This window comes from Xyrauchen texanus, chromosome 3 (genome assembly GCF_025860055.1).
Source record: "Xyrauchen texanus isolate HMW12.3.18 chromosome 3, RBS_HiC_50CHRs, whole genome shotgun sequence".
Taxonomy (NCBI): domain Eukaryota; kingdom Metazoa; phylum Chordata; class Actinopteri; order Cypriniformes; family Catostomidae; genus Xyrauchen; species Xyrauchen texanus.
In genome coordinates, this window is record NC_068278.1 from 3,058,373 (window position 1) to 3,079,453 (window position 21,081).

General features: G+C 38.8%; 1 protein-coding gene across 2 annotated transcripts; it reads right to left on the bottom strand.

Annotated features, from left to right (window-relative positions):
* Positions 1 to 6,038: 6,038 nt before the first annotated feature.
* LOC127633231 (adenylate kinase isoenzyme 1-like) lies at positions 6,039 to 20,802 on the bottom strand. Of its 2 annotated transcripts, none has more exons than XM_052112170.1 (7): positions 20,668 to 20,802; positions 10,374 to 10,406; positions 8,907 to 8,942; positions 8,566 to 8,729; positions 6,513 to 6,629; positions 6,212 to 6,403; positions 6,039 to 6,125 (listed from the first exon to the last, which is right to left on the bottom strand). In XM_052112170.1, exons 2-7 carry the CDS (start codon positions 10,378 to 10,380, stop codon positions 6,057 to 6,059), a joined length of 585 nt encoding a protein of 194 aa, XP_051968130.1. In that variant the 5' UTR covers positions 10,381 to 10,406; positions 20,668 to 20,802; the 3' UTR covers positions 6,039 to 6,056. The 2 variants fall into 2 exon arrangements, with proteins under 2 accessions (XP_051968130.1, XP_051968137.1); XM_052112177.1 differs by having other exon boundaries at positions 10,374 to 10,409; positions 20,673 to 20,765.
* Positions 20,803 to 21,081: the final 279 nt, after the last annotated feature.

Sequence of the window (21,081 nt, forward strand, 5' to 3'; positions counted from 1 at the left end):
GAGGTGCCAGAATGTAAATATGTTGCAGAACAATGCAGAAACATAATTCGGGGGGAATTTCATTGGAAAGTGAGCATCATTACACCTGATTCAGGGAGTAGAGTCCTACTCTAAAGGAAGCAGGACATTGCTGCACACTATTCATGGTTTTGAAATTCAAGGTATGATTTCAAATAAATTATCACAAGTTTCACCACGCAGGGTCATGTGATCACAAAATGATTGAAAGACCTTGAAATAACCATCTGTTCTTCACTAACGAAATTGAGGAAGGACGTCTGTAAACGGATTCAGTGGCTAACTTGCGTTTGGAACGACCCTTTCAGCATTGTCCCCATCCTGCAACCACCGGGGGGCCCCCAAGAGAATATAAAATGACAGTTTGGTTTTTATATATATATATATATATATATATATATATATATATATATATATATATATGCAAGCACAGTCAGACAGTTAGTTGATTGAAGACACAGCAAAACAGCAATGACATAAAAAAGGACATATTCCCTTGGTGCAGAGAAATGGAAAAAGAAGAAAACCGAGGAAGAGAAAAAAACGCAAGATAAAGGTATGTTAAGCAGCTAGGCTATGTTGCGAGCTAACGTTAGCTGGCTAGTTAGTTAAAGGGGACCTATTATGCAAAATTCACTTTTACATGGTGTTTGAACATAAATGTGTGTGTATACACAACCACCCTATAATGATAAAAATCCACCCAGTCCTTTTTTTTAATCCCCATTAATCATAAGCACTGTCTCAGAACAAGCCGTTCGCAGATTCTGTACAAAGTGACGTCACTTTGTACAGGCCCCACCCACAACTGTTGATGGACATGTTTGTTTGTGTGTGTTTCGTTAAAGTGCATAGTGAACTTAGTAACAGTATTTGTGTGTGTGTGTGTGTGTGTGTGTGTTGCTCATCCATCGTTGCAAAACTGCTGAAAAAAACTCTAAGACTGAGTTTATACCTAGCCCGAGTATGCATTTCTGTTTGAGTTTCATTCCTCGTTTGAGATTTTTGTTTTCTCTGCTTTTGAAGAAATTTGATGCTCAAATACTTAGCTGTCATGAGTTTTGGTTATGTCTTCACCTACTGGTTCCTGAAATTATCTTAACAGCTGTTATGCATGAATGCTGAGTTGACTTTTGAGAATCACCTTTGAACTAAACCCCCCATAAGATATTTTAACTGAAAAAGAAGTATATATAAAGTCAAATTTCAGCACTTTTTAAATCTGTGATTAATTGTGTTTAATTGCCAAAAAATATGTGATTAATCGTGATTAAACAATGTAATGGACTGAGGCGTTTCCAGCATTGAAGGACATCCGGGGCTTAGCCCAGACAATTTTATTTTCATACTAGCAACCACTTCTCTGTAGTTCAAATCTGGTGAGAGGGTATTCTTTGAGTTTTGCTCTGGCTGGGCCTGTTTCTACAGTTCCTAAATCTTCCACTCTAGTACTATCCTCGACTAACTCATCCTCTCTCCTCCCTGAATCATCTGTGATGCAAAAGAACAGATACAGCACATAACGTATTGCAAATCAGCTTCACACAACTAATTCATCAAGTGCTACATATTTCAAATTGTAGACCAATACCATTGAAGAAAATGTATTGGGAAGAGCAGATCAGTGGGATTGCCCTAAGATCTATCATGATTCTTGAATTGTCATGTACATTACCATAAAGTCATCACAAAAGAGTTATATTATAGTGCGTAAATAAATAATTTATATTTTTTACATAAATAGTCAAAATGATGTATAAGATCCTAAATTAAATCAATACATGAATGACTTTAGTCTAAGTTCATTGACACACTATGGCATCGAATTGTATATAATTCTCAATGTTCATCTATCAAAATCCTTTCATTAGGATCATTAGGAGCACTGGGATAAACAATGTTTCACTTTTAACTTTCTCTAAAGTAAAGTGACTAATTAATACCAGTTTCCATGCCTGATTCTGGCACATCTTTGCTACCCTCAAAGTGTATATTTACAACAAACTAATATCACAAAACAAGTCACACATACATTTTATGCTAATGCTTATTGGTTATCCTTAGAGAAAATAACACCTGATAAACAAGAAAATTATGCTCCAAACTGGACTCGAGCCGCGGTCTTTAGCGTGAGACGCAGATGCGCTAACCACTAGAGTAGGCTAGAGGTTACAACATGTGATATCAGTCAGTAGCAGACGTCTTGAGGTTTAGCCCACTGTGGGTGAAAGCCAGCCAGATGATGATCTTTAGACTTTAAGGACAAAAACAAATGCGAATTCTTACCCACTGACTTCTTTCGGAAATTTTAGTAGCCTCATTTGCTTCATTTTTGCTGTCTTTCCTGCTAACTGCTGTTAACTCGCCACTAAGTAAAGTAAGTTGATGTCAGCTCCTCCCCTACCTGCTGCATATTCAACAGAGAGGAAGAAACGGAGTCACCCATAGGCTACCGACAGCAAAGGAACTTATTCTATAGGCTAGATAATGCCTATGTCTACTTTTACAGGCTGTATGCAGTATGTGCAAAGCCAAAGCACAATGAAACAAGGCAACTTATGATTTCGGGGGTTTACATAGGCTATTGTCCGGTTTCATATTTGTCAGTCAACTTTTCAAAATACATTCGGGGCTACACTCAAAACATTCGGGGCTGAAGCCCCGGCAAAATCGGCTGCCGCCGCCTCTGGGACTGACAGCACTAAAATAAACTTAAAGTAAAATAAATTCAAGCCCGGTGCATGCTGGGAACAGCAGCTTTGTAAAATTAAATATTTATTTACTTGTTAAATTTACACAGATTACCAAATAAATATTGCAATCTTAAAAAAGAATATTTACTTATTAGCAGGAGCATTTATTTTTACATTTAAATTGAGTCCAAATGTAGAATTTACTTAACAATTTCAAGTTCATGTTTAAATTAGATTATTTAAAGTAGAAAATACTTAATCTTTTCCGCAATATTTACTTCACCACAAAATCATTCTTTTTCAGTGTACTTTGCTTGTAGTCTAATTAACTACTAATTTAAAAGTGTGGCTTCAACTCAATGTGCAATAGGCCTTAAGTATATTGAAGTTGTATCTTTTTTTTAAATATATAATCTGCATTGAACAGATACATTATTACGTACTGTAAATAAGTCAATTGAAAACCTAGTGGTGAACAGCAGCATTTAACTAAATAATCAACAACAAATACGAAGACATTAAATTATGAATCGTCCTTTGAAATGGTTCATCTACATGCTTTGTTTGATCAGTTTCTGCTCCTTAAATAGCGTGCACACTAACAAGTGCTCATATGAGTAAATGTGTTGGGAAAATGTTCAATAAAAACATAATACAATGAAAAATAGCCAAAAGCCAATGTATTTATTCATCTCCCAAGCAGCACTTTATAAGTGCAAAACATGCTTGCCCCTATCACAACCACAGTAAGATAATTATTCAATCATGCTTTAAATGCATGTGCTAGTTTACATAATTGAAAGGTAACTATACTATAATGTAAAAACCTAAAAAATGCCCTTCATTTGGTTTTTATTCAATTAAAAAAATGTATTTGACTAAATCAGCCTCCATTAGGTTACACCAAAGACAGACATTTTAAGGGTCAGTAGGTAGAGATAAGTCTTCACAGGTTCAGAGCCAGCAACTGCAGAATTACATCTGCTTTTATCACTAGTTTGTCCTTGAGCAGCACACTCGATAGTGTGCAGCTCCAGAGGGACTGAACCTTACAGCAGGACACACATGTGAATAACTGTATGAGACCTGCACTCAAGGACAGTCTCTATGAGGTGTCAGTGTGGAGACAGTGGTGGATATGGGAATAAACTGCACTTTACAGATCACAGGGATGTTAAGCAGTCTTGTATTCTAAATGAAAAAGCATGAATGTGAAGGCGGTGTTTGATTAAAGATCAGTGTGTAAAGTCTAGTGCAGTTTTGGCTGCCGTCTGCAATTTTTCCCTCCCACATTTAAAGTTCAACTTACAAAGCACACAGTGAACTAATTTGAAAATAACTGGTCTCGTTTTACAGAAACCTACCTTATTTGAAAAAAAAATAATAATAATAATCACCAATACTTAAATAATACTGTATATGTTTGAAATCTTATGATGAACAATCTTTGGTTCTATACTTACAGTATAATCATGTAATACTGGTTCTGTTTGCTCTATCTCCCTGCAACCAAATCTTATTTTATTCCACTAGATGGCAGCAAGGGAAAAACTCTTTCCATCACAATATACAGATCTGGAAGGTAAGAAAAAGCACCCAGACCATAGACATCCAGTCAGTTTTGGATTGCATGCATATCTCAGCCTATGAATGGTGTAGAAGCTCAATCTAGGGGTCATTGGAAAGCCTTGCCTCAGCATTGATAAACGTCCCTTTTTCAGGACACTGTATTTTAAAGATAATTGTATAAAAATCCAAATCACTTTACAGATCTTTATTGTAAAGGGTTTAAACAAAGTTTTCCATGCTTGTTCAATGAACCATAAACAATTAATGAACATGCACCTGTGGAACGGTTGTTAAGACAGTAACAGCTTACAGACGGGAGGCAATTAATGTCACAGTTATAAAAACTTAGGACACTAAAGAGACCTTTCTACTGACTCTACTGAAAAACACCAAAAGAAAGATGCCCAGGGTCCTGCTCATCTGCATGAACGTGCCTTAGGAATGTTTCATGGAGGCATGAGGACTGCAGATGTGGCCAGGGCAATAAATTGCAATGTCTGTACTGTGAGACAACGCTACAGAGAGACAGGAAGGACAGCTGATTGTCCTCGCAGTGGCAGACCACGTGTAACAACACCTGCACAGGATCGGTACATCCGAAAATCACAATTGCAGGACAGGTACAGGACGGCAACAACAACTGACCAGACAGAACTGGCAAAAACTGCTCTTCACTGACGAGTCACGGTTTTGTCTCATCAGAGGTGATGGTCAGACTCGTGTTTATCGTTGAAGAAATGAGAGTTACACCGAGGCCTGTACTCTGGAGCAGGATCGATTTGGAGGTGGAGGGTCCATCATTGTCTGGGGCGGTGTGTCACAGCATCATCGGACTGAGCTTATTGTCAATTGCAGACAATCTCATTGCATTGTGTTACAGGGAAGACATCCTCCTCCCTCATGTGGTACTCTTCCTTCAGTCTCATCCTGACATGACCCTCCAGCATGACAATGCCACCAGCCATACTGCTCGTTCTGTGTGTGATTTCCTGCAAGACAAGAATGTCAGTGTTTGGCCAGCGAAGAGCCCGGATCTCAATCCCATTGAGCACGTCTGAGACCTGTTGGATCGGAGGGTGAGGGCAAGGGCCATTCCCCCCAGAAATGTCTAGGAACTTGCAAGTGTCTTGGTGGAAGAGTGGGGTAACATCTCACAGCAAGAACTGGTAAATCTGGTGCAGTCCATGAGGAGGAGATGCTCTGCAGAACTTAATGCAGCTGGTGCCACACCAGATACTGACTGTTATTTTTGATTTTGACATTATTCCATTTCTGTTAGTCACATGTCTGTGAAACTTGTTCAGTTTATGTCTTAGTTGTTCATTTTTTATATCTACGTTTCATCATCTGTAGTTTATAACAAATTTTGCCAATCGTTTCTTTATCATGCTTTTCTGCTGGATTGCACATTTCTTTCTGGACATCTGAAATATAACATTGGATTATTTAACCAAGCAAGTTTAGAATCAATGGCTTATTTTAAAGAAAACAGCCTAAGGTAAGAGTTTTTGGCTGTTTGGGGCTGACCGAAGCAATGATAAGGGCAGACATGAGATGTTTAAGGGTTTTTTCAGAGTAGGAAAGTTGAATGTTGGCTTGATAAAGACATTCCTGCAAGTTTAAAATGGCTTTATAAAGTTGGAAGGTTATATAATCCTTGTTAAATTGAAAACATGAACGGGTTGTGGAGAGATTTGTAGTTTGAAGGTTAAACATGCCTTTATGTGACTGAATGTGAAGGAAAGACCAAAACAAGAGTTTGTTGTCATGTGAGTTTTACTTAAGTTCATCAATGGCTTTTTCAACAATGGCAAATACTTCATCCACTGGCAGCTCAGAGTTAATCTAGAGAAGAGAGACAAATATCCAAACTAACATTACGATGACTGAAATCATTAGACATCTTCTATAAACTGTATTTGTTCACTTACCTTTCTGACGATGCCGCGCTTCTCATAGAACGTGATGACGGGCTCAGTGGCTTTATAATACAGGTCCAGACGTTTCTTTATGGTCTCCTCGTTGTCATCAGTGCGACCGCTTGTCTCACCACGCTTCATGAGTCTCTTCACCATCGTCTCAGATTTAGCGTCAATGTACAGCAGCAGAGCCGGTGCTCCAATCTATCGAATACATGTTATATGTCCTTTAGTGGATCTTGCATTTTGGCAAGCAGAACGTTAGTTTTATGAGGCTCAAACTCTGTGTGCTTTAGGTATTTTTTTCCTCTACCTTCTTCTCAAACTCCTCGCCCTGTTTGACTTCACGTGGGTATCCGTCGATGAGGTAACCCTTAGAGACACCAGCTTTGGCAATCATGGCATCTTTAATCATATCAAGAACTGTGTCCTGAACAAACAACAACACTATTAGAACAAACTCTCCACAAGACTGGCAAAACCTGTTTGATCCTCAATGTGATCCTTGTGAATTGTTTCAGCATACTTTCAAGGAATGCTTCAGGTTCAGTAGCTGGTTTTCTGCTGGCCTAACATATTTTTCATCCTTTCATTCTCAATCACCTTTTGTATTTGAAACGCTTTCCACTCTTAATTAATCTACAAACAAATAGAGAAAAACTAAAAGTTTATCCAGTCAGAATGTATTCCTTGATGCTTAAGAGTGAAGTGTGACATGCCTGAAGCAGCACGTGAGTTTGAGCTCTGTTCCATTTAACTCGGAACATTCTAAACTTCCTACTAGGAAAAGTGCAATGAAATGCGTCTTTAAATCAGAATTACAACTTCCACTTTTCTGCAAAAAATATGGGCATTACTTCCGTTGCCATGTTAACACCTTTTGTCCATTCATTCTTTGTTGTGGTGTTGGGATTTTGAGGAGAGTGTGTATGATTTTGTATGGGTATACATCAATCACTATATCAGTGTGTTACTAGTGTTTTAGTGGAGTGCACATGTTAGTTCAGCTTCAGGTGTGTGTGCTTGACATCCTGTTACCCTGCTGTTTGCCAGCAGTCATATCACCCTGCAGCTCTTGACTGGTTGCCCACTAAAGCTACGCAGGGTTGAGCTTGGCCAGTACCTGGATGGGAGACCTCCTGGGGAAAACCAAGGTTGCTGCTGGAAGTGGTATTAGGGCCAGCATGGGGTGCTCACCCTATGGTCTGTGTGTGTCCTAATGCCCCAGTAAAGTGATGGGGACACTATACTGTAAAAAGGCACTGTCCTTTGGATGAGATGTTAAACTGAGGTCCTGACTCTCTGTGGTCATTAAAAATCCCAGGACACTTCTTGTGTGGCCAAATTCTCGCCATTGGCCCCTATCTATCATGCCCTTGTATTAATCTCCATACATTACTCTACTCTCTTCTCCCCACCAATAGCTGGTGTGTGGTGGGTGTTCTGGTGGACTATGGCTTCCGTTGCTATGTAGAGTGCCTAGAAAAGTGCTATATAAATGTAAGGAATTATTATTATTATTATGTTCAAATCAGACAGACACACTGAGGAAGAGCTGTGAAATTCTCATACATACAATTTGCTTACTACCCTCTGGAGAAAGCAAGTGGTATTTCAAGCTTGAACTGCCCAGGAATCTTCCTTATTACGGTCCGGGACATGATTAATTGCATTAGTTAAGTTATTTTTTATCAAATGAACCGCACTGAATTAACGCATTAAATTGGCAGCCCTAACACAAATTCCTGGTCACCATTCACTTGCATTGTTTGGACTTACAGAGCTGAAATATTCTTCTAAACATATTCATTTTGTTCAGCAGAAGAAAGAAAGTCATGCACATCTGGGTTGACATGAGGATGAGGAAATGATGAGAGAATCTTAATTTGTGGGTGATGCATCTGGACTTATTACTTAAGCTCATTATTCACATTGTTTTCAATTATGGGTATGTTAACATACTGTTATACATAGATTTGTATTTATTTGTATTAAAATCAATGAAAATGAAAGGTAGCAAGCTTGCTGTTATGATGTATAAATATTTGATCATTTATTTAGATTAATATTGTGATCATGCAAATTGTGGGTTCATGAAAAATGTCATAATGTAAGGCCCCTAAAAATAAATGTCATATACTATGTATATGCAAAAGATCATTTCTTATTTGTTAGAAGTTAATCTGCCTAGAAAAGCTTAGAAAAATGATTTAGACCCTTCACACATTTTTTTGTATGGAGTCTTCCTGCTTTACATGGGCAAGTCAAAGTTAGTAAGTGATATATTTTTTGTCATACTAGTCTCATATTATCCTGAGGTCATACATAGAATATAGACGAGATGGGAAGGATTTTTTTGTACTGACCAGAGGTACGAGTTCACCCTTCTGCATGATGGCCTGCAGCTGTTTGCCCCTGTCTGACCCGGATGCGACCTCCGCACGGAGCAGGTCACCTGACGACAGGTGAGTGTAGCCGTACTTCGCCACGATCTTCTCACACTGAGTGCCCTTGCCGGAGCCGGGGCCGCCTGACATGACCACACACATATAGCACTGCTTTGATTTGATCTCACCAAGCGGTATTCATCATTTTTAAACACATTTTAGCTTTACAAAAAAAAATACACGTTACACATGCAATTTCATGTAAATGATCAAACAGTACAATCCTAAATCATATTCAAAGAATGACAGCATGAACTTACCCACAACAAAGACGATCTTAGCATCCTTAAGTTTATCTGTGGCACAATTATTTCATTCATATTAATAAATAAATGTTAAATAAATATAGGCTGTAGAGCATGGAAATACATTTGTCTGTAAATATTGATTTCTTCTATGATGACTCTTGACACTATGAGAGTGTTGTCATTTGTGAGGATCAGTCAGAGTGTTTCTCTCCAGATATTGTACCCTGTGTGTTCCCAGCAGACACTGCTGATCGACTCCAACATGAGCCCATCTTTAAGAGTGCCTCTCTCTCTCTCTCTGCTCAAAATCTACCACACGCGTCTGTTTGTTTTTGTCATTTTTCTTTTTTTTTCAGTTAGAGCTCAATGCTTGAGTCTCCATGGCAACTGTTGCCATCATCTCGCAATAGCTGATAGAAGAGCTTCTATAAAACAGGTTTGATCCTGAAGTGTGTATCAAACATGATGTTAACATGAGGATATGAACCACAAACAACACAGTCCCTCGCTTCTTTCCCCCCTATCATCAGATCTAACGTCAGAAATGTACACATATATCTCTGAAGCTTAAAGAATATTCTGGGTTCAACAGCATTTGTGGCATAATAAAAAAAAAAAGAACAAATCTCTGTTATAGTGAGACACAATGGAAGTCAATGGGGCTACATTTAGGAGGGTTTAAAAGCAGAAAAAGCACACATTCATTCTTCTGTTAAAACTCATGTATTATTGGAGCTGTAAAGTTTAAATGGGTGTTTTATGGTCATTTTAGGGTTTAAGGGTTTACATAATTACTTTATCATGGCATCGGAGTTGTAAAGTTGACTATATCTTTACACAGATGTGTTAGTAAGTGATTTTATGACAGTAAAATCATGTTAACACACATATTGTTTATGTCTTGTGTGTATACTTTTGAAACAGTGAGTATTTTAATGTTTACAGATTAAACCCCATTGACTTCCATTGGAAGTGTCTCACTGGAAAACAGATTTGTGATTTTTTTTTTAAAGAAAAATCTCAATAATTTTTTATATAATTTTGTGGTTAAGTCACAAATGCTGTCTAATGTTCTTAACTTTAATTATTTTGTAACGTTCCTTCAATGTCCTCTTGCAATACACATGACTGTCCACATGAGGTCAACAGAGACCATACAATCATAATAAGTCATTTTAATTTCATAATACAGTAGGATCAAACATGAATCTGTCTGTGTGTGTGTGTGTGTGTGTGTGTGTGTGTGTGTGTGTGTGTGTGTGTGTGTGTGTGTGTGTGTGTGTGTGTGTGTGTGTGTGTGTGTGTAAAGGTCACTGTTCCTTTGCGGTTCATACTTGAGGAGACTCTTTGCACTGCAGTTTTAAATATCTTTACCGTTTACTTAAACCAAATCAATAAAGTTGACTATAAAACGGCTCTCAGTGTAAACAAGTTTCATGACAGTCATATATGAAAACAGTGATGGACTGCAATTCTTACCTGCCATGGTTGTCTGTTATGTGAGGGATTTTCCTGTAAGCAAAAGGAAAAATGATTAGTCCAGTTGAAGACTGAAAAACCTCAAGTATTTGGACACTGAAGTAAACTTCCAAAGAAAATATCATAGCAAGGGTCATTCATTTGAAAGAAAGATAGCACATGCACACTTTTCAGGCAAAACATTTCACAAAAAGTAGCTTGTCATTGCTAGTTTGAAATATTAACACACATGTTCAAAATGATGATAGGCAGTATTGTGACACGTCTTGTTGTCTATAGTTTGGACATGTTGAGGGGTCAATGGGTTTGAAACAAACAAGTAAACAAGTAATTAATGGGTGAGTAAATGACAACAGAATTTTCACTTTTGGGTAAATTAGTACTTAAATGTTCGAATACTTCTGAGGTCACTTAAAATGACTTGATACTGAAACACAAAGTCAATATAGACACACTCAAGAGGAGAAACGTTAACCAAAATATCAGTATTTAACTGACAAGAGACCTGTAGCACTGTAACACACCTCTCTACACAAACACACATACACATCTGCATATCACTGTCGTGTACAGCGTATTCTGTATATTTCATGTCAATTATAATGATAATTGATGGTTTACCTTCATGTCTGTCTCATCGTCTCTTTGTCTTTCATATGTGCAGTAAAATTAGTTGTAAAAGAACATTTCCTGCATCTGAGCTGAACATTTGCTGGTCATGTGACCAATAAACTTTGCACAACACCTCAGATATGAATTTCATTCACAGTTAGACAGACAGTTGTCTTAAAGGGATCATCATTTTATTCATTTATATCACCCTGAGTTCTACCCATAATTATACTCAAATCTAAAACATAATTTTTGTCTAAATGTCGTAAAAAAAAACTTTTTGGGACTAAATGTTGTAATTTATTTTTTCCTCCACCCATTTTCAGCCCTCTCAATGGCTGCTGTACCTTTAATACTTAATACTGTGTAAGGCCCCCTGTTATTATTGGGGTGACGGAGGGCGGTGCCGAGCTGTTTGGACACACGGCTGGCCCTGAATCGGGGTAATCAGCCGGGAGAGGGATAAAGACTAGCCGGAGGCGCCAGTTCGAGTGGGAGGGAGACGCATGTGGCCGCGTTGCATGTGTGTTTGTTTATGTTTGTTATTCATTATACTTTACGTTGACTGTTTAGCCGGTTCCCGCCTCCTTCTTGCCCACCTTATCTCGTTATAATTGTCTAACCTCTCCGCATGTGAAATGAGTACAGTAACAATGCTTTTTCATGGTATATTGAGTCACTTGCTGTTGGATCAAGTAAAGCTTGGTAAAAAATATTCTGATTCAATTTTGATTCTTAAAAATTACCAGAGGTTTCCCAAACCGCACACTTCTGTGGTATTCTATGACATTTTGAAGTGTGAGTAGTGCGAGTAGTATACTTACACTGAAAATGAAACAAAAAGAAGTGTACTATTAGTACCCAGATGATGCACTTATTCAACCTTGAAAACGAAGTGTGGAATGTTTGACACTTTATGCACTTAGCACTTGCGGCTTGCCGTATTTAGCAGAAGGGGTGGAGTTGCCTAGCAGGAGTTGCCGGTCTGACAAAACAATTGTAAATAATGGTGATTGTAGCAACTAGCAAAACTCAAGATAGCACCAAACGAAAGTTTGTAAATGCTTAAACAACATGCATATCCACACAGCGTGGGTAATGATTGAGATACAAGTGTTGAACTGAGGTTGACCAGCATGCTAAAACTAGCGGCAACACATAGCATTTGTTTGAAAGTCACTTCCGCCAGCTATTAAACAGTGAATGCTTCTGTGTAGGTAAAAAAATAAAAATGAAGTGTTCAATTTGGGATAATACTGCACTTCAAACATTCATATACTACATGGCTGACTGCATAGTGTATATTGTAATTGCATAGTGTATAGTGCGTCCTTTGGGACACAGCTCCTTAATCTTGTTAAAAATAACTTGAACCGCTCATTTCTAATGTTGGGATTCTTCAGAACCATCTGCAGAGCTAACATGATCACACAGGAAATGCACATGTTGATTCTAAAAGTTTGTATCCTTTGACATTGACCCCATTCTGCAAGTGTCATCCCCCATTAGACATTTTTGCATCGATTCAAGTTTGAACATGTTTCCCTCTTATAGTGTGTTGCGTGAGCAGCCTCAGAGACACAGCTGGTCATGTGGGAACCAGGAAGTAATCACACCCATGTAAACAATGGCTATTGTGATTGGAATTTTCACTTCACTGACGGTTAGGTTTAGGGTTGGGGTTTATGGTTTATAAATTACGCATTCCTGTTGACTGTCATTTACAACTAAAAATACATCTCACATTTGTTGCCATCCTGTGAACGTTTAATCTCAACAACACTTCCAGCTTTGGCCACTGGGGGCAAAATTCTAATTTTGGTAAGCACCGATTTCATTGGGGGAAACTTTCCACCCACTGTCGCCAAACTAAAAGTGACATTAGTCAGGGAAAATGTGACTTCTCTTTAAATGACCCCTTTTAGAGAAGTCAGATTTTTTTTTTACAGTTTTGATGATGGCACTGTACAACTATCTTATTTTAGATTTTTAGATACCGTTACTGGAAAACAAGTCAAAGATACTCATTAAGAAAATGATATTTGCAGTGTAACAGCTGATTAAATATGTTGTGTCTTAAATCATAAGACAGCTTAATGTTTTGGTTGTACCACTTCTATTTAAATGAATGAAGAAAGTTCCGCCTTACAGGTAAAACAGCCAATCACCTTATGGACATCGTTTGTCAGTCAAAGAACAATAACAGTTTTTTTGTTTGCGTGATCGGAACTAAAGAATCACAATTTATAATATTAATGTTGTTCGATTTTACTGCTGATTTTGAATATGTTCTTTGATCGTAATCTTGACCAACTGTTTTCCAGATTTCAGTTTCTGTTTTTTGCCATTTAAGTAGAAAGGATCTGCAATTTTATGACACGTGTATCCACAGAAAATAGCTGCCCATGAAGATAGATATAAAAATACAGCTATTAACAACAATTCTGAAACCCTGCACTATAAAAGGACAGTACAGTCTCATCAGGGCACCAGATAAACAGGCCAACAACACTACTCTATAGGAAATACATTTCCAGATGAACTCTAGTAGTAACTAGAGTTATACATACATACATAACTAGTACAAACACACACTTTTACTGTAATAGTACAAAAATAGAACAGGAACCAGACAGCTCCAGATGACTGTTGAGTGCACTTGGTTTGATGTGTTGGCAAATACTGTCTCACTGTATATACAATTTAAAGTTGATTGGAATTCAAAACTCTTTATAAAGTTCAACCACCAATAATTGCTGCAGTGGTATTTTGAACTCAAGTTGGAGTTAGTGTAACATGCAGTCACAGTGGAAATGCATACAATTACATGTTAATATAATAACCACAGCATTAGAAATATTCTCACCATATATTTAATAATTGCAGCTTAATATCTGTGCATAATTCTGCATTATTACATGGGTCTCTAGAATACTCGATTCTGATTAGTCAATGGCATTATCTAGTGGTCTAATATTTCTGAATTACATCCAGGGATTAAGTCATATCAGACCGTTTATCCATGTATAAGGGCCCTTTCATAGTCAACGCATCGGTACGCGTACGCGTCTGAAACGCTACGCTTCGGCCGCCATTATGCGTCGATGCGTAGCCAAATGTGTCGTCCTAGTTTTTGATACGCGACGCACCGATGCGCGCAATACTACGCGGTGTCGGTGGGGGCGACATTGCAAGTATTGTACATTAATTCAAGTATATTATGTTTACAGAAGAAGATTTGATTTCAATGGCGGGCGAAGAGGAAAAATTATGCGAGCTTATACGCATACATACACATTTATACGATAGTTCGTCGCAATTACACTCCAATAAAATAGCGTTGGAAAATGCCTGGAGGGAGGTTGCAACCGCGATGGGAAAGACCGTAGAGAATGTGAAAACGGACTGGAAAAATCACCGTGAAAAGTTTACTAGGGCGCACAAAAAGTCAGTTGCCAGTCTTCAGTTGCCATTTTGGTCTGAATATGACGTGACCCGATTCTACTAATATCCCCAGACTCTACTACCCCCTGTTGCGGGAGCGGTGTATTGCATTTCACGCATCGCCCGTGACACGTGCGTCTGCTTGCGGACTATGAAAGGGAGCACGTCGCTCGCGTCACTCGCGTTGCTTGCTCGCGTAGCTCGCGTTGACTATGTAAGGGCCCTAAGAAGTCATCATTCCTACTGGTGCGTTCAGACCAGAGGTGTCGAGAGCATCAAATCGACCAAAAGTCATTCATTTTCTATGGCAGTCAGCCTCGGCGGCGAGAAGCGGGCGGCCATGGGCGGCACGTCTTGGGCGGTGTATGCGTCAAAGGAAGGTTCAAGTGTGGACAACATTATGGTAATGAGATTTGACGCGGTTTGGCGGCAACCTATTGGAGTATAGAAGTGCACCGCTCTAGCGATGTCAAGAGAACACAACAGTGTAAACTTTTGGTTCCCACCAAACATTAGTTCGGAAGACAAAATGGAGGAGAAACTGATTATTGCCGTGGCGGGTTTCCCCGTAATATTTGATCTGTCCCTGTTTGCTTACAGGGATATAAATAATTAAAAAAAATATATATTTAAAAAGATTTCATGAGGATATACACTACTTGTGATATGTCGGTAAAAAGATGCCGGTCGACATGTCTGGATGATTTGCGGCCTTTTAAATATAGTTAAAAAAACAAGTATTCGGAATGAATGTTGCCACCTCTGGTCTGAACGCACGGTACATCTCGGATCACTGTGTGATCGCTACAAGTAAGCTAATAAAATCATTTAAATCACAAAATTACACTAACAGAACTCTGATGCAAAGCAAAGGTGGAATTCAGCTGTTCAGCAATTTCTTACTTCTCACATAATTACATAATTTTAACGCAAATCAACATTTTATGGTAATTTATTTATTATTTGGTTAGTAGCCGTGTAATAAGCAGGATCGTGTACAATCAGGTGTTTGATATTGCAAAATAACCCCCTTCAGGGTAATACAGTTGCTCTAATTGCACTGACACAATCACCCTGTCAGGGTTTATTTTGCGGTAACCTGGTGACTGTACATAATCGCTTTAGCATTAAAGGAATATTTTCCGGGTTCAATACAAGTTGAGATCAATCGACAGCATTTGTGGCATAATGTTGATTACCACTAAACTAATTTTAACTGGTTGCTCCTTTTCTTTTAAAAACAAAATGTTTTTGGAGGGTTTAAAGGCAGAAATGTTAAGCTTATAATTGTAAAAAAGCATTGACATTAATTCTTCTGTTAATACTTGTGTATTTTATGAGTTGTAAAGTTGTTTAAATGGGCTTTTTATTAAAAAAATTTTTAAAGAAAAGGAGGGACGACTCAATTCATTTTTGTGGTAATTAACATAACGCCACAAATGCTGTCGATTGAGCTCATCTTGTATTGAACCCGGAATATTCCTTTAACTCAGCCTTACTTCCTATAAAAACAGCTCTGTAAGTCTAGAGTTAGTGACACTCATCTGACACACCCACCACAATAACTGCCATCTTCTCAAACAGAATTTATGACACTGCAAAACATCTCAAAACTCATGACAAAAGTCCTAGTACATTAAAAGAGTTCCTCTTACTGTTCAGTGCGCTCTGCAGTGAGTATGAAATGTTCTGTGTCTTAGCCGTCTAGTTTGAACAGTTGGTCATGTGACCCTCCATGCCTTGCATATAAATGCTCTGGTTTCAAAGACTCGTCTTAATAACTACCGCTCTAGTGTTATACAAAGTGAAACTCCTGTTCTAACACATTATTTAAATTCCATTGTGCTTTTTATCTATATCTGCCTGAGCATTTCCTTTGACTTTGAGCCAGTTGCTAAGCTAAGTTCTGTTTTTTTCACATCTCATACAAGTCAAAAAAAAAAAGAATGTCTAATATGGGGGGAAAGTAAGTTGTCTCTAATGTGGATAAAGTGGTTAGTTTTTTGCAAGTGTTCTTTCTTGTTACAAAGCACAAGAACTATTGAATAAATAGCATGGTGTGGTGCAATGATGTTTGCTGGCTAATTAGCAATGTTTCTCTGACTTTCAGCTCTGTAATGTTCAACTCCAAAACATTTCAACCTGGTCTCATGGAATCACGTTACTATACAAGCATTTTTGCAAACTGATATTAACGTGGCTCGTTGCACGTATTGTGGCAGTTTCCTGGTGAAATGAACACTAGAAGTGCTCCAACAACAATGAATATCTTACAAAAATCGAGAGCTCATGGAAAATTTGCCGCAAATTCGCCACTAATAATGTTCACATGAAAATGAGCTTTGTGGCAAACTTGCGGCAAATTGTCCATTGTGCCAAAGGTCTGCCGGAGGTTCACCACTACCAATGAAGAGCTGCAAACTTCTGGGAAACATTTGCAGTGAATCAAAAGCTCATTTGCATGTGAAAATAATGAACAGTACATTTTTTTAAGGGTTTCATTCGCTTTCACACAAACCACGAGTAAATGGTGGATAGTTAGTTCAAAATCACTTTTTGCACAATGCTATCTTATAACATCTAAACACATACGATAGCGCATGACTTGTTTTAACGTTTGCATTACATAACCAATTACATTTACAAGCTTGTTCAAGAGTGGTCTAATTGTGCGGTAGCGCAAGTGAAAGGGCATTGCCCTTGTGATGTAAAGGACCAGTGTACGAGTCCTGAAGACCACTCCATAGAAGCACCACAAAATGACGTGGTTGTCTCAGCAATTGTTTTCCAACTCACATTTGCTTTTTCTGACACTATCGGTAAGGTTTAGGTTTAAGGTTTAGGGTAGGGAGGTCAGTTTTGTTGATTTTATACTCGATAGAGAAATAATCTTAACAACATTTAACTCGCTTTTAGCACCACATATTGGACTTTTCCCCTCGGAAGTGCCACTATGATACATGTTATGGACCACGTTATTTAGCAAATATTTCGCTACAGTCATGTTATTTTCATTAGATCTGGCTGAAACATTTTGAATGTAAGAGAGTTGAATGAGCATTGCATAAAACATGGTTTATAAGTCAAATGTCATGCATTATTAATATTCATTTATTACAAGGCACTTACCACGAGCAATACTACCAGAATATACTCGGTAACTTGCATAGGGCTGATTTTTATATCTCACACATGGAGTGTATTAACCATTGTGTGATACCATGATACAGTCCTAGTATCAGAATGATTGCCTCATTCTGGTACAGTACTGTGGTATTTACATGTCTATTAAGATGTGGCAATACTCTGGTATATTTTGGTAAATTTTTGTAAGTGAAATGTCAACATAAAGTAAACACTGACATTGTTTTTCAATAATATTCATTTATATTCTCTCTCTTCCCATTCAAATGAGTTTCAGTGGTCAGTGATGTTGTGTGGTTCCATGTAACTCTCACTCGCCACACTGATCTTTTCTCCAGTTGGATATGTTCTCCGTTGGGCTGGTCTTATGTGTCTGGTGACCCCTGTGCTCACTGCAAATGTCACCCAAATTCCTGACTCAGCAATGGACACTTTAGGACTCCCCCTCAGGCCAATTATGGTGATTGTGTTGGTCTCTTTGGCATGTGGGCAGTTGTGCTTAAAGTTCACTGGTCGGTGGGCACTACAAGGGCAGCTGGTCCAAACTCGTAATGTATGACGGTTGAAGGTTTGACTAACTAAAAGTGTGTCAGAGTTTGATCTGCACATGGGCGCAAACACAGTTGTGGCTTACAGTCAAAAGCTCTCTGTCTCAGGAGGCATATTAGTTATTTCCACTGACATAATAGATGCATTTGTGTCTTTATTTGTCCATTAGCTGAGAATCATGACACTTTTCACTGCCTCATGTTCAAGCCTGTATTATTACAGCGCAGTACATACAAGTCAATACTGAAAATAGGAAACCTGCTGGGGTTAGGTTTAGATTACTTAACGCTTGGGTAACTTTATACTTTAGGTTTAGGTTACTAGAGAGCGTAATGCTGCAGAGTTTTATCACTATTTCCAGGACAAGAAGTCACAAATGCAACTTGAGGTGCTCAGATCTGTTAGTAAAATATTCTATTAAAAGCTCTTCTAAATATGACCCAGTCAGCAGACAGGTGGGTGGATTTCCCATCACCAAAATTCAGTTGCCACTGCAAATGAAACCTTGATTGCAAGTTTAGCAATAAGCAAAGTGTAAAAAAACATTAAACATGAAGCCTTGTCCCACATTTACCATGCAACCCTGCATTGATGACCCCTTTAAAAAAGGTAATGTAAAATTGTGACACACAGGAAGTGACATCATTTGGACCTTTTCTATTGCACATTGGGAATACAAGTAAATAATCTCATTCCATTTTCTCAATTTTAACACAAATTGTCATACAAGCCAACCCCTATGTCTCTACGATGTTCTGGTAATCGGTTGCGATGTTGCTCTGGATGGTTGCTAAGGCATGCCTGGACAGTTGCTATGGGTGTTAATGAATGGCAGCTTGCTGGCCCAAATCAATTGAGCTCACCCCAAGTCTTTATGACATTCTGATCCAGAGATATGATCACTATTTGTACTTTTTAATGAGCATGTTTAAATGGTGTTCCTTTATTGGTGTTATATCATAAACGACTTAAGAATAAACCAGTCATCACGGGTAGATTTTTGCCCATTATGCCGATTTCATGTGACTTGTAAACCCCTTTCCCGGTGTTCCCACTAGCTTATCCCATGTGCTCATGTGTGTGCATGTCTCTTCACAGTTTGATGTAAAAAGCCGAGAATAATGTGATTATTTAAAATCTCAACACAGTTTTCTTGCTTTGTGTATTGGTGTGCATGTAAATGTGCTCAATGTTAAGTCTCAGGAATTTATTTGTCAACCGGACAAACTTTGCACACCTGATCGCTTGTAAAAGTCATAGAAACCATCTTTTCCATAAACCACATGATTTGAGTCATCACTCATGTCCATAGCACAGTCGATGTGGGACGAATTAGATGGTGAAATTTGTGCACAAAAAGAAGAATTGCATTAGGGATTTTGAAAACTGGGTCAGTTTATGAGACTGGGTCGGTGTTCAGTGGCAGGGCGGAGGGCAGGGAATGGGTGCCCTCTGCCCTGCCACAATCAGTTTAATCTCCAAAGAATCATATATCAATTCTAAACACTACACAGCAATGTAAGAAGAGGTTCTTTGCTAAACCTGAAGAACCTTTATTCGGAAGAGTGTAGGATGCCAGTAAGTGTCTCCAAATTGGGTTACGATTTGACTTAATAGACCTTTTGCTGAAATGTTATCCGAAATTGGTGCATCTGTTTAAGTAAGAACCCTGCACGCTTCTCTCTCTAACACACAGTTGTTGGTTCCTGGAGGGTGACATAGATTAGAAGGGAAACCTCAATAAAGTCCCAGCGGTAGATACATGACCCCAATCCCCGCCATGACAGTCCAAGACCAAGATCCTTTGCAGCTGTCCACTGCTGAGCACTAGAGAGAACTCACTTCAAAGTGTTCTTTATAGTCCCAGAACCTAAGAAGCCAAGAAACCTCTTTGAAACAGCAGGGCTTTACAGCATTTCTGCTGTTGCTATAGTGACGGTATCCCATTTAAAGGCTGTTGTAGCTTTAAGAGAGGCAAGACGCTCTGTTTGACATAAATGAGAGCGTGATGGTTGTGTTTACAATGGAGAACACACTACTGATTCCATCGATGTGTTTATTCCTGTTCTGAATGGACAGGAAGTGAATTCAGCTCAATCAATAGAATACACGCATTAATGCATGCCAGCTTGGGGTTCATTGAGTACTGCTTAACCTTCTCCTTATAAAACTCAATGCTGCTGGTCTGTAGGTGACTGGAATCATAAAATATGCCTTATGACATGAAGTCATATGCATTAGCAGAACTAGATGCATGTCATTTCGGCAAGGTTTTTGCATCAACACAGCGCTATTTATTTTCCAATTGACCTTGCAGTTGTCAAAACACTGAATAGACCTTTTGTATTCAAATTCTCATGCAACAAGGTACTTTCCCAGTGTCCTACAGTCCAGCCCCCTTTCGCCTGATAAACTACTGCAGCCTGCAAACATAAAGACTTTAAAGAGCTTAACTGCCTGTCTCACACACACACACACACAGTCACACAATAAGCTCATTTCCGTGCTGTATAATGGGTCTTCCCCTCCAGGCGTCTGTACTGACCTGTCTCTCTCTCTCTCTGGATCTGTCTCTCTGGTTGAGGGAGTCCAGTGAAGGCGAGTGTTCGGCTTCTGCCTGTTTGTGAATGACCCACTGTACGGTGGCCCACCCTCTGCCCGCTGCAGCTTTATATAGAGCACTGACAGCTCTGACGCACAGAACGCTGGGAAGACTCAGGACTGGGGTGTGGGGGGAGTGAAGGAATTTAATGCCAGATGCGCGTGATGAGAGCTGCAGCACAAGCGTGTATACTGTCTGATGATTGGCTGCTGTCTGCTGCGTTTTAGAGCAGAATTGTCTGTGTTAATGATAGAAGAGTTAATGAGACAACATAAAGACATTGAGTGTGTGTGTGAGAGAGAGAGAGAGAGATTACTGTATGTTGCAATCATCCATGGACTGTGAAGTAATGTTTTT